The sequence below is a fragment of the Myxocyprinus asiaticus genome, chromosome 8 (assembly GCF_019703515.2).
Source record: "Myxocyprinus asiaticus isolate MX2 ecotype Aquarium Trade chromosome 8, UBuf_Myxa_2, whole genome shotgun sequence".
Taxonomy (NCBI): Eukaryota; Metazoa; Chordata; class Actinopteri; order Cypriniformes; family Catostomidae; genus Myxocyprinus; species Myxocyprinus asiaticus.
In genome coordinates this window covers 13331835-13346810 of record NC_059351.1, presented here as the reverse complement: position 1 = coordinate 13346810, position 14976 = coordinate 13331835, and the positions used below count along the sequence as shown (strand labels likewise).

The 14976-nt window shown below is 36.1% G+C and overlaps 1 protein-coding gene across 1 annotated transcript; it reads right to left on the bottom strand.

The window, feature by feature from the left end:
- Nucleotides 1–6233: 6233 nt before the first annotated feature.
- On the bottom strand, nucleotides 6234–14781 carry LOC127445245 (protein canopy homolog 3). The gene is made up of 6 exons (XM_051705159.1): nucleotides 14389–14781; nucleotides 13201–13327; nucleotides 12754–12850; nucleotides 12252–12374; nucleotides 11821–11938; nucleotides 6234–7720 (listed from the first exon to the last, which is right to left on the bottom strand). The coding sequence occupies exons 1-6, from the start codon at nucleotides 14486–14488 to the stop codon at nucleotides 7455–7457; spliced, it is 831 nt and encodes a 276-aa protein (XP_051561119.1). The 5' UTR covers nucleotides 14489–14781; the 3' UTR covers nucleotides 6234–7454.
- Nucleotides 14782–14976: the final 195 nt, after the last annotated feature.

The window sequence follows — 14976 nt, the reverse complement described above, 5'->3', positions numbered from 1 at the left end:
GTTTTTGATATGGCTCGGGTGACTCCAATGTAAGTGTGTGCAAGTTTTTCCACCCATTTTAGCATCTGCCAGGTAAACAACTGTAAGTCTGATTGGTTATAAAAGTATTCTCACCTCTCTTCAGCAACTTAACAAGGACTACACAGACTAGATGGTCAGGGACACTGATGGACTGATTTACAGTCTTACTGTGTTTTACATGTAAATGTATTAAAGGGGAGATGCAGTTGGGGCCCACATAATTTTTTTTTATACAGTACAATTTAAATAAGGTTGTTGTCTCAAGTGAGCTTAAAAAAGTGGCACCATTTCATGCACCACAGCCTTGAAATAAAGATATATATTATGGAGCAAACACTCCAACATGACATGGAAAAACTGTTTGTTTAACAAGATTACCCATATTAGGGCACAGTGGAATGGAAGGGGAGGAATTAGTTTGAAAAGGAAATGTTTTAATTGTGATTAAGTCAATGAACCCATTAACTTTTCTCTTGACATCTGAGGATAAGAGAGGATGTTTTTCCTCATCTAAAGAGACCAAAATTCCACTCTTTCTTCCCCTGTTGAAGAATGGGAAAGTTTTAACATGGATGAATGGATGGATGGAACAGGGAAAATAAAAAACAAATTAAGGCACAATATATATTCACATACCTCCTCATACTCTCTCCAGTGTAATACCAGGTGATTGCAATGTAAAAGATCAATATTTCAATTTCAGACAGCATTTTTATTCCCAGAGATTAGAGAACAATCAAATTCTCCATTTTCTCAAGCTGCCGAAGGAAGAATCTCTCAGCTTTACCAATAGCAAAATGAAAAGGTTTTAGTCTACGTGCAAGATGTTTGTTTTTGTGAATTATTTATTGAGATCTGTTTGTGCAAGTGAATTGCCACTTGCTGCAATATCAGAGGGCAAATAATACAGACTGCTCAAACACAACAGAGGAATTTGACATTGAGAAGTGGAAATGCAGACAAAGCTTTCTGCACAACAGCAGGGTCACTTACTGATAAATAGACTTGTGACAGACTTACATCATGAACACAGACTAAAGCATTCTCTGTAACAGTTAAAAAAAAAAAAAAAAAAAAAAAAAAAGGACATTTAAGGCAGAAGGTCAGAAAGTCAAAAGCTGTGTACCAAATGGTGCATTATATACACAATGCACTCACAATAAGCACTCCGCACTCTGCCATTTTGTGTATGAATTTTCAAATTATCGTCCCAAATGGGGGCTGCTTTTCAGCTAGGTGACATTTCATATGCATGCTATGCGTTGCCACTAGCTTTAGCATGTAAGCCAAACTCAGTCCAACACTTATCTCAAATAATGTACATATTCATAGAACGTGGGGTGATGGTAAAGCATTCAGCTCACATTTGTAAGGTGCTGTCTTCACAGAAGTTTTGCTAGTTGCCACATTCACCATTAATTACAATTGCTTTGTCAGGCCAGCATGGCAGCCAGGTAACCCCGCCCCTTCTTCTAGGGGGCAAGCCATGACAGTTGAGTGCACTAAGTGTTCAATGTTCCACACACATTACCTGTGTCTGAAATCGTGCACTAGCACAGTATGTACTGTATTTGATGAAGTACGCACTTCTAGGTCGGTAAAACCAACACACTCTCACGGCAAAATCGTCAGGATTCAAACGACTTTTCTAAATTTAGCTAATTCGTATGATATCATGCGACTGCACTCGTTTTAATTCCCATGACTTTCACTACAGCCAATGATGTCGCTGGACATTGTTTACATATAATACGCGACAATTACTTGCTTCTGTCACACACAACAGCTTCCTATCATGTTTACACACTCTACTGAATGGTTAAGTTTAGATAAGTGGTTTGGGTAAGGGCATAACATTATTAAGCATGTCCTTAACGCCTGGTGTGTGAAACTCGCACTTACTTCTGCATTAGACATAAACAAACAGTTATCAGACAGTAAAGTCTTCAAATAAGATTTCTTAATCGTAGCATTGTCGTATTTTATGCTTTGTTCATGCATGAGAACAAAATTTGGGGTCACTCCTATGTTCCTAGGGTCCTATGTTCCCCAGATTTATATGGCACATAATGAAGACATGACAAAGGGTCCTATGCTCCTAGGGTCCTATGTTCCCCCAGTTCCCAGGCTCATAAAGGGTCCTAAATTTCCCAGATTTATAGGGTTAGATTAGGGTTAGGGGTTAGGGTTAATATTTATGAAATAAATATCATATGGATAATATTTATGAAATATTTTAACTTGAAACGGGTCAAATTTGACCCGAACACAATAAGAGGGTTAATGTGTGTTAGCAGAATATTGAATTGGGGAACTTAGGACCCTGGGAACATAGGACCCTGGGAACATAGAACTCTGTGAAATAGGACCCTGGGAACATAGATACGCTCCCCCAAATTTTCAGTTAACGATGTGTTGCAGCAGCTTTGCAAATGCTAACAACAATGCTAACCATAAGGAAAACGATCCTTTCATTTAATACCAATCAATTTCCACCAATCAGTCGAACTGAAACAGCTCCATATGATTCTAAAATGTTGTTATATAATTGTTTAATCCACCTTTTAGATGGTTTCTAGTTGGTCAAAGCTGGTTTAGATGGTTGATGAGTTCCAGCCAGTGATTTCACCTTTTCATCACTGATCCAAAACTTCTATCAAAATTGGAATAACCCTATACATCTTTAAACTGAAGCTACCAGATGTATTCTGGCTTTGCTAAAAAACATTCATGTTTAGGGTTTTATTAGGGTGACTAGATTTTTAAAGCCTCAAACCGGGACATTTGTGTGTGTGTGTGTGTGTGTGTGAGTGTGTGAGTGGGTTACGAGGACTTTTTTAGGTTACAAACTGGTAATTACAAGGGTATTATAATATAAATGTGGTTTATGAGGACATTATTAGTGCCCCCATAATTCAAATCACTTAAAAAAAAAACATACTAAACAATGTTTTTTTGAATATGTAAAAATGCAGAAAGTTTTTTGTGAGGGTTAGGTTTAAGGGTAGGGCTAAAGTTAGGGGATAGAACCTAAAGTTCATACAGTATAAACAGGGTTGGGAGGGTTACTTTTGAAATGTATTCCACTACAGATTACAGAATACATGCTGTAAAATGTAATTTGTAACGTATTCCTTTAGATTACTCAAGGTCAGTAACGTATTCTTAATACTTTGGATTACTTCTTCAGCACTGATAGATTTTTTCACTTGTTTTGACTATAAAAACTCTGCCAGTACAGTAAGATAAAATACATTCTCTGAAAAACCGAAATATCTTATGCAGTGTTGTTTCTAAAACACGATAAATCAAACTGATCTTGTTTTAAGGATTTTTTTAGATATTTTTACTGGAAAACAATACAAAAATTATTTTCAAGAATATGATTTTTGCCCTAATATCAAAGGTCTTACTAGAAAAAAGAAATAATGATCTAATGTGAATTTTCTTGATAAAAAAACATGATTGTGCCTGGTAACGTGCATGTAAAATGGCTAGAAATAGCATTTTAGTTTAGCGTTAAGCTGACAATTTACACAAGGTTTATTTCTATTTCTTTTGCTCCAAACTTACTTCAAACGTACTTCTCTGTCTGCTCGTATGAATGTAACACATCATAAGAAAGTGTTTCACCGCTGTTCAAATACACTTTGGATCGCATCATTTATATGTATAAATGTTTTCCATCTGAAAGGAATAAATATTAAATGAAACAAATGACAATAAAATGCAAAGTAATCTCTTCAGTAATCAAAGTACTTTTTGAAAGTAACTGTATTCTAATTATCAATGATTTAAATTGTAACTGTAGTGGAATACAGTTACTTATAGTTTGTATTTTAAATATGTAATCCCGTTACATGTATTCCGTTACTCCCCAACCCTGAGTATAAAAATCATTATGTCTATGGAGTCCTCATAATGATAGCCGCACCAACGTGTGTGTGTGTGTGTGTGTGTGTGTTAGCTTTTTAAATGTAGCCTACAAATTCAATGTAGCCTATACTATCCATATGATGTCATATTGCATGTGTAATTATGAAGAGGCTTGTCATGTCAGGCGCACATTTTAACACAAAATGCACAACATTGGAACCTAAAATAAAAAAATGCCCACATCTCAACATTTAAGTGCTTGTACTATATAAAAAGTGCAGTGTACCTGTCTCAATGTGACATTGTCTGATTTACCTTGGTGCTCGTGGGGAAAAATGAACATTCAAAGTGACAGAAAACACCTCGCTTAAAGTTGCACGTGTTAAGCGAAGAAATGGACCGGCTTCTTTCAGCTCGTTGAAAACGCATTTTTATTTGGCCATTTCTAACTTGCGCTTACTGACAAGACGACAAAGAGCGCGAGCGCATGACGTCATTGCCATGGTAACTAGATACATTTCAGCTGATTTACTGAAAGACTAGAATTAAAGTATCAACAAATCAACGTACGACGCAACGAAATCGATTCACCGTTCTGCAAACGATACCAGAGACAACAGCTAGAAGGACAATTAAGTTTTTTAATTTAAGAAGAAAAAAATAAATAAATTGTGAGCCTACCAGCTGAAACCGTGACATAATAAAAAATGTTTTTATAGAGAATTCTCGGGAAACCGGGACACATCTCTTCAAAGCGGGACTGTCCCGAGTAAACCGGGACGTCTGGTCACTCTAGTTTTATCTAGAGAAATAGTCTTCATCTATATAAATCAAGATACAGTCTATTGAGATGCCCATTTATTTTTCATGGTTCCCACACTCGCATAAAAATTAATAACCTTCCCTCAAGTGCATTCTCCTAACAAGCAGTGATCTATTATTCCTTCTTGGTTTTACCACCACCTTGTGGTGAAGACTGCAAAACTACTGCTTTAATAATGAAAAAAAAAAAAAAATGTATATATATATATTAATAGGCGCCTAAAACAAAGTTGCTTCATGTTTTCCATTTTATTCATCTTATCAAATGCTTCTCGAAAGCATCAGCTTTAGCTCCAGTAATGAGACAATGCCAAGAAACACAAAATCAGCATATTTTTCACCCATTTTAATATTTGCATATACGGTTCAAACTCAGGTCAATAACATTCATACACACTGATTAAGTATACAAACACCTGCAGGAGCTCTCACAGTTACACACACACACGCACACGCATCTTTTGGAAATAGCAACATTTGATATCAGGTACAGTTAAACAATACTGTCCAGAAAATTTAAGAAAAACTTGACTAAAACATTCCCTATAACTGACATCACATACATAAATACTGCAGAAGCAAAAACATATAAGAACAGATCAGGCAAAAATGCTAAAATTGTTTATCATTATTTGGAGAAAAAGAAAGAAACGTCCCAACTTTTTGGACTGCAAATTGCTTTCTTTCAGTTTCTCAACCATTACCTGTATTACCTCATGACTGAAATTAAAAATGTGGAAAATTAATAGGTCAAGTCTGGCTTTACAAGATGGAAAACTGAAATTGCTGTATCTAAAATAAATTTTAAAAAGGTGAAAAATGTAATACAGTTTTGAAAAAAATAAATAAACTAAAAAAACAAAAAAAATAAAAAAAAAATCACATTTTATGGATATGTTGAAGGGCAAAACACAATCAGCATTTGTTGTATCATGTTATATCTTACTCGAAAAATATTATCCTTTATGAAATAGGTAAAATACTCAATATTCTTGTATATCTAAAAATCTGTAACACCTCAATATAACAATACATAAGGACAATAATGAAAAGTTCTAGCCTAACCAAAAAGGACATCTCCTGATTTCCAGAATGAACACTCAAGGCATGTATTTTCTTAGTCTGAAACATAGAGGGATCTTTAATTTTGAATTTAAAACAAATAAAAGTACAGACACCTTTAAACGGTCTTTTATTAGTCTGGGGAGCCTGTAATATCTAAAAATATTTATCAGATATGAGTTGTGGAGATGATGGGAAGAAAGGAAAAGAGAACCATGAATTTCCTGAATCCAAGAGTTAAACTCGTCAGCACACTTCATTGATTAAATATTGTTTATCCCCAACATAAAACAACAAACTGCATTCATGTCATGTTGGAATTACTGCAATTACAAATATCTTGTTAAATCATTCACATCTTTGTTGAACCCGTAACTAGTTCGAAACCTTGGAAACCCAAAATGCCAGTGGCTTAAACAGTTTTGAAACCTTTGCACGCATTTATATTTGATACGTCATTATAGATAATATAGACAATATTATCTGATGTGGTGACGTTAAGGTGCAAGTAATTTATTGTTCATGTTGTGCTGGTCAATATGGCAGTCATCTCTGAAAATCTAGAGGCATGCATACAGCATCATTCAAATAAGTAATATTTAGCTGGTCAAGTGATCCTAACATGGCAGCCCCCATGAGAGGACCCTCTCCCATGTAAAATAAAACAGCTTTAAGGTTACTGATATGACTGGAGTGCGTATGATTTTATACATTTGTTTCATAATCACTTTTTATTTCTTTAGGAGTAAAACATTTAATGATGAGGAAATTACTGAGTGCACGTTTAAATATGTTGCAAGATTATACAGATACATTTGTGTAATTAGTAGGCTCTGTACACAATGCAGTGATTAAGAATTTCACTGTCTTTATCAATAAAGCCGGACATGGATCCTTATTAGCATTATGAATGTTGCTATGGAAACAAGTACTTTCAGAATAACAGTTCAGAGTTTAATCACCGAGATGTGATCTTTACAGTAAGTTGCGGTTTTACGGTAATTCAGACATGACGTGAATGCAGTTCTTTTCCTGAAAGCAAGATTCCAGCATGTGTAAAACATCACCAATATGTACCAGCAAGAGCAGCAAACATAAGAAATGTTTGAATGAAAGCTCTGATTTGATTGCTCAAAAAGTGCATTTTGCACCAGCTACTGGATCTGAAAATGGCCACTTATTTTAGCTTTATCTGAACAGAGCTGTCATGGGACATGTTCACTTTGACCTATATTTAATTTCAACTAATGGACTAGACTGCTTAAAAAAAAAAAAAAAATGTATTCAGTATTTTTCTACTGTCAGTATAATATCTACACATCCTTAAAATAAGAAAAGTACTTTAAAAAATTGATTAAGACAGTATGATTTGCTTTCAAAGAAAATATCAGCAACGATGTATCAGCATTCTTCTATTAAGCAGAAATCTCACTACATATATTAACAAAAAAAAAAAAAAAAAAAAAAAGCATATTTGCCAATGCAAGTGTTATTATCATACACAAATTGTTAAAAATTGTTAAATAAATCTTGTTTTAAGAATGTTTAGATATTTTTGCAAGAAAAAAAGACAATTTTTTATTTTGTTTTTCAGTCTAAAACTCAATCAGTTGTAAATTTAAGTGTCATAAAACAAAGTAAAAAAAAAAAAAAATGCTCTGAAGAGAGGCATGTCAGAGTTCAGTTTTATCCTGCTTAAGAGGAACTTTCTTTTGAATCTGCTCCTCGTCTGAGGTGTATACGACCTCTTCAGTTTTCCGCTTGCTGGTCTCAGTCTCAGGAAGCTTGGACTTTTTCTTCTTCCTCTTCATTTTCTTATCTTTTTTCTGACTGTCCTCACTGTCTTTACTCTTCTTCTTTTTGCCTTTCTTTTTCTTCTTGTCCTCTGCGATGGCCGCCGTGTCTCCCTTTTTCCCGGACCATGCCTCATTTAGACAGGCTGCAGAGAGAGTGTCAGAGGCTGCATTTACACAGCAAGGCCTAATGCACAGGTACAAAATTTTGACACATCTCCCATTTTTTTGTCCCATCTGTTTGCATTCACTTAGACATAACTGACTAGGTTTACAGTAATATCCCACCAGTCTGTTCATGATGATCTTCGCCAGGCTATCAGTGATTCGTGCAAATAAACCGATTCACTTTGCGCTGTCCAATGGGTTTGCAGGAATATAAATGCTGCCACAGGCACGTTTACACTGCGTTAATTTTCAATCATTAGACCGATAGACTGCACTGTTAAAGTGATCAAATCAAGTGTGTGAGCTCATGAAAAATAGTCATATTCTGGCAGATCTACATTGGTTGCTATAGTAATGGCACAGGCATCAACACAATGCCATCTCATCATTTGGCAAAAGACTGCTGCAGGCAGTACTGCAATAAGAACTGCATTTCTTATTTCCAAATATTTATATATATATAAAAAAGGTTAAATTTCCTTATGATTCCCATACCTGGAAACAAATGTAAATCACAACTGTGCTAATACTCAGTAAAACAGCACATTTGCAAGTGTGATACAAACAATGAAGGGTCCCAGTGCCGTTATACTCAATATGAGCACTCTTGCAAGGCAGCTTGTGCAATCAAAAGGACTAACTGTTGTATAATATACTGCTCTGCAAGGCCAAAACGCAGTAACTATAGCCCTATTTGGACAGGATTAGTTTTCCAGACATATGTCCATAAAGTAATTATTACTGGGGACGTCTGTAATGTTTAACAGTGATTCGCACAGGACAAGCGATGTCTGTAACAATCAAAGAAATGTGTCTGCTCTATTTACACACTGCTTTCACGCGTAACTGACCTATTAAAAAGTGTATAGTGTGCGGATTAATAATGCAGGAAATATGAAACATGATCACATACTGTATCTGTGATTATAAGAAGAAACTGATCGGAATATCTGGCTAAATACTTAAAAACAGAACTTGTGACATTAACGAGCCTGTAATCTTATTACACTCTTGAATTAAAAATATCGACAATCCTTTCACATTATGTAATTTTACAGTATTTATCTCTTCGAAATATATGTTCGAAGGGCTCAACACAATTTCCTGCACAATTTTTCCGCTCAAAACAAAAAATTACGTGCTTGCCTATTTTCCTAACCAGCAGAAAATGCGCTCGTTTCTTTCTCTTTTACATGGGTAAATAAACTGTCGACAGCATAAAATGCTTGAGAAAAACATGGATGAGTTAAAATGCTAGAGCCAGCGTTATCTGTAGTTGAAAAGCTCATCTTACATTTTCTGGCATCTTCTCATTGGCCAAAATCCACTTAAGACACTCTAAGAACTTAAGAAACAGCTGGAAAGTGCTGATTTACAGGCTTTTTACCAAAATGTCAATTCGCACAGGGGAACACGCTGTAATTTTTACCAGCACAGAAATGCGCACTCAGTAAAAAGTCGGGAAAAATTACTGTCTTGGGCTACGTTTCCCAAAAGCATCATAAGCCTAAGTAGATCGTAGAAACCATTGGCACCAATGGTCTCTACAATCAACTTAAGCTTGCGATGCTTTTGGGAAACGCAGCTATGACCGATTAGCACGTGATTAAAATGACTGAGAAGCTCTGGTAATTATTTCATTACCCCACATCCCCATATAAATCTAATCTCATCCAAATAGGGCTTATGCCAACAGTGAACTGGGAAATGGCTTAAGTTTCTTGACTGTCCAGCTAAATGTGAATTCTACAACAGTCTCACTCTGTTTTCTCTGAGACTGAGCATAGTTGAGTCAAACACATCTGTCACAGGACAAATCATTGACCAGGGTTTTTGCAGAAAGCAGCGTTCTGAAACTTAATGTAAAGAAGAACGCCGATTTCCTTCTCTGGGAAAATGCGGCCTGTGTGTTCATGTAAATGCATATGTGGCATTGTTACAGGCTTTTTTAAGAACGTGTGCATGTGCGTGAACAGACCGGATATCAAAAATCATAGGATGGATCTCATAAACAAGTCAAAACAGCGGAAAGAATTCAACATTTCAGGGAGAAAAGTGGGAAAAGTACATACATTGTACACTATACCCATTTATACACCAGCATAAAATATAGACTGTTTGTAAATGCGCTCGTAAATTGGGAGAATCCTGGAATTAAGAGGGAAAGCCCACTATTGCAGCGCAATTCCGCGGCAGGTGGAAATAGACAGTTAAGGAAACAAACACAGCAAAAACTCTGTAATATATGTAAATGAAGCAATGCAATGGAGAATAAAATAGCAAAGTCTTCCTCTGATCCCATGTTTGTTATTTACACAGGCGTCGCTGGGAAATTATGCTGCTGAGGAGAAAGCTGCTTACTGAACGAGCCGATTGTATACGGGACATTGGCTATGTTTACATGTACACCAATACTCTGATTATTGCAATAATTATAAGGAATAAATAGATTAAGAAATGTACATGATATGGGCAAACCTCTTCAATCCCGTTTACCAGCTACTTGCCATTACTCTGATTATTCACTGAGAAATGTGGTTTTAATGCTTTGTTTTTAAGGAAAATTAGTCCGTCAGTTAATGAGTCTTTTTGAACGATTTATTAAAGGTGTACACAGTAATTTTTTTCCTCATTTAAAAAGTTTTACTTCTAAAGAAATGAATAGTCATTTTGAAACATACGTATAAAATCATGACCACTCATGTGAGATGAAGAGTTCATTCATATCAGTAACCATATAAAATCTATTTTATTCTACATGGAGCGGGGGCGCCTTATGGGGGCAGCCACGTTAGCATCACATGACCAGCTGAATACTACCCGCTTAACCTCAGTACCTGTCCTGTTATTAGACACTTTCATTCATGGATTAAATTAATCCTAGTTTACTGTGCATAGTGAATTTCTACAATGGCATTAGTAACTGAAAACTACTGTGTTTGAATGATGCTGTATCCAGGCCATTACTGAGAAATTACTGAGTGCACCTTTAAAAAACAGGTTTATAAGAGTAATTTTTTAATACACTGGATGTGCAGTCTGTTTTGATTCACTAAAAAGAATTGGTTCATAAGAGTAATTTGTTTGTCAGACTACACTGGTTGCTCTGTCTGTTTTGATTCACAAAAAAGAATCGGTTCTAAGAGTCATTTGTTTGTCAGTCTACACTGGTTGCTCTGTCTGTTTTGATTCACTAAAAAGAATTGGTTCATTAAGAGTCATTTGTTTGTCAGACTACACCGGTTGCTCTGTCTGTTTTGATTCACTAAAAAGAATCGGTTCATAAGAGTAATTTGTTTGTCAGACTACACTGGTTGCTCTGTCTGTTTTGATTCACAAAAAAGAATTGGTTCTAAGAGTCATTTGTATGTGAATCGGAATACACACATTGAAAGTTGTTGTGTTTTGCCCGCAAGGACAAACTCAATTGAAAGACGTGTTTCCTTGCCATTATTTTGTGGTATATGGTCTTTTTATCTCACCAACATTCAATTCAGACTGCAACCTGACATTCACAACTGTTGTGAAAATCTGTTTTCTTTTTACTGTGGGGCTGTAGATTCTGCAGCGGTTGAGCACAGCTGCTGGAAAACGGTGCCAGAAACTGCCATTTCAGGTGAAGCTGAGAACTAAGTACAGCTTCTGTTTTACAATGTTTTCGAACCTGTGCTTGAGCGGATCATCATCCGTCTGCAGCACTGGCACAGGCGCACTTTGGTCAGAGTGGAAGAATTACGATTAAAGCGTTTACATGCCTATATAAAGCGATAAAGATAGGAGAACTCCACATATCTTACTGCGATTATCATTACCCTGAGTATCAGCATAATTGCAATAAAATAATGACAGTATTCAGTTTACATGAGCAACAGTTTAATCGCAGTATTGCCTTAATCGCATTGTGATCGCATTATGAGGGTGCATGTAAACGTAGCCATTGTCTACAAGACCTGATTTCATTCATAACTCCATTTGGGCCAAACGTTTAGTTACTGTGTTTTGCCTTTGCAAGGCAGTATAGTTCAATGCAGCACTGATGTTATCGTACAGTGTAGCTGTTGTGTTAGTTTCATGGTACCTGTGTCTTGTCCTTTCAGCACATGTTTCTCACACAGGTAAGTAGTGAGATCTTCCTCCTGGTTGCCTTTATACCAGTCTTCAATCACTTCTTCATACTGCTCCACCATCACGTCACACTGATGGGGAAAAACACACATCTCTCAGCTGTGAGTTCATCTCAACAGCTGCATACTACACTGACTGCATTTTAACACCACGATCCTTATTCATAAACTAACAAACAGAATGAATCACTGTGTAAATCATTTATAAATCCATTCGTACTTGCGGTTTACACAAAGATGGATTCTTGCTCGTATTTCATGAATAAAACACGTTGGTTTGACATACATTGCTATTGTTATATTAAAGATGATCTCTTTCTCTCTCACTCTCTCTCTCTCTCACACACACTCTCTCTCTCTCTCACACACACACACACACACACACCTGTTTCTTGAGGTCAGCCACTTCTGCACTGGTCTCGTTCCACAGTTCATAAGGAATGTCCATTACCACCTTCACCCCTTTATTGACCAGGTTATGTAAGGTTGAAAATGTCTCAGACATGCCCTGAAAGCAAAGAGATGCAGACAGATGATAAAATCTCACAGTCTAGATTGAAGCTTGAAGCTATCTATCTGTCTATCTATCTATAGTATATATGTCTGTCTGTTTGTCTATGTACAGTATATCTGTCTTTCTATCTCTGTCTGTCTGTCTTTCTGTCTATTTATCTAGAGTATATCTGTCTGTCTGTCTATGTACAGTATGTCTGTCTATCTATCTCTGTCTGTCTGTCTGTCTGTCTGTATGTCTAACTACAGTATATCTGTCTGTCTGTCTATCTATCAGAATGCACATTCACTAAGAGAAGTAAATTGTTTGTTCATTAAGAAGGCAGGCACATCAAAGTGCTGCAAAGACATGAAGGGGTAGAATTGAATCCCACCTTTGCAAATCGATTGCTGCCATCCCTTTCTTTGTGTAGATTGTACTGCATGATCCTTGAACAAACATTCTCCATCACCTCTATGAAACGGATATCACTAAATAAAAAAAATTAAAAAAAGAGTCATAAGTCCATTAGACAACAATGACAAATTATGTCAAACTGCATTAATATGTACATATAGACTCAAATGTGTTTTAATGACTTTTTTCTTTCTGATGTTAGGCAGAATGACTATACACCACTCACTTTCACTGAACAGAAAAAAAAAAAGAAAGAAAATGGTAACTGAAACTAGCATACTGCCTAAGAGATGTAATCTCGTTTTGTGTTCCACAAATGTGGATTTGGAACAATATGAGGGTGAGTAAATTATGACAGAGTTTTCATTTTTGGGTGAACTATCCCCTTAAAGTTAAGGTTTGTACAACATAAAAACTGACTTACGATTTAACATATTTGATTGGCGGTGCACCTTTATCATCCAGGAAGCGGTAGTTGGTCTCTATCACTTCTTTTGTTTTACCAGTCTCCTCAAACGCAGACTTCATCTCAATACTCACAAATTTGCATACTATAAAAACATACAGAGCACATTTAGCATAGAAAAAAGGAACTACCAAGGCAGCATTTCTGGACATCACAGGTGTGTTCAAATAAAGCATTAGAACATTTATATGTTATTGATGCCAAAAACATGCGGTTTAAATGTTCAAAATACAAATATGCCTGAAAATGCTGTCTAGGTAGGCAGCTCACTAGGCTTTGAGACACCACAAGTGTCATGATTACAGAAGTAAAACAAGAGTTCGTTAAAAAGAGGAAATCTGCTGCTCTTGATAGGGTTTGTTTGTGTGTGTGTGTGTGTGTGTGTGTGTGTGTGTGTGTGTACTATTGTTCTTTTTTTTATGATTATAATTATGCGTTTATTTTTATTATGCAATTACTGATTTAATTGCCAGGGAAATATACAAGTGGTGTGAAATAATATATGGAACAGTCTTGACAGCTTAGAGTTTTAAGAAATTAAATCTGATTTGATAATAGATATACTGTTCTCTAAAAACAACTGGTTATTAAATTTGTTTCTGTGAATGTATCATCTGGCCATAAAACACTCATTAATTTGTGACTTACACGTGTAAATTGGCTTATAAAATTCAAACTGTACATTTTATTTATTTATGTGTGTATTTTTACACTGTGTACTGTGATAACAGATTACAGACTTCTTATTTAGAGTAAAATATATATTCCTCCGCTCGAATTACATGATTTTGACAAGCATAGGCTATCAAGTTTAAATCGCACAAGTGATCATTATCTTTTTTCAAGCAGAATATTGGTCAATACCCTGCTGGAAAATCCAGCTTAAGCTCGTAGCTGTGTTTTGGGACATGGTAGCTGGTTTCTAGCTGGGTGACCAGCATAGACCAGCTACCGGCTTGTCATAAAAGCTCAAAGACGGTCAAGCTAGTTTCTGGAACATGTTAGCTGGTCGACCAGCTAAGGACCAGCTTGGACCAGCTCGTGACCAATTTGGACCAGCTTGTACCAGCTACCATGTTCCAAAACACAGCTACCAGCTTAAGCTGGAATTTCATATTCAATATGAATTAAGGACAGTCTGCCTACCTTCACATTTATTTGGCAGATGCACCCAGTCATCGTCCCCGCTTTTGTTAGCAGCTGCAGCACTTACGAAAAACAACACAATGCAGATAAAAACCTTCATTTTTTATTTTTTATTTATTTTTTTGTTAGTGCGAAAGATATAAAATGAAGAGTGTTACAGTGCGGTTAACGCTTATTTGACTAGCCGCTACATCTGAAGCTTTCACTTCCGTTGTTGCAGGTTGACGCAGTCGCTAACGATCGGACCAATCACCGACGTCGAAGTGGCAGAAGAGAGCCAATAAAAAAAGTGGGCGGGGTCGAGAGGTCACATGTTTTGCACGACAAATGTTATAAATAACATTTAATTGAAGTGTATTCATGTATTTTTGCCTGTGCAATTTACCTATGCTGATTTGAACAACAGAAAAAAAAAAAAAAAAAAGGAAAAGTACTTTTACATAGTGTGGAAAAAACAGGCATGTATTTTGAAATGTATGAGCCCAACAAAATTGAACAAAAGATGTTTAAATTACATGACAAGTGCAGCATGTCTCATCAGACTCTGTTACTATATATTTACAGTTTTTCTCAGTCGCTTTGGTATAT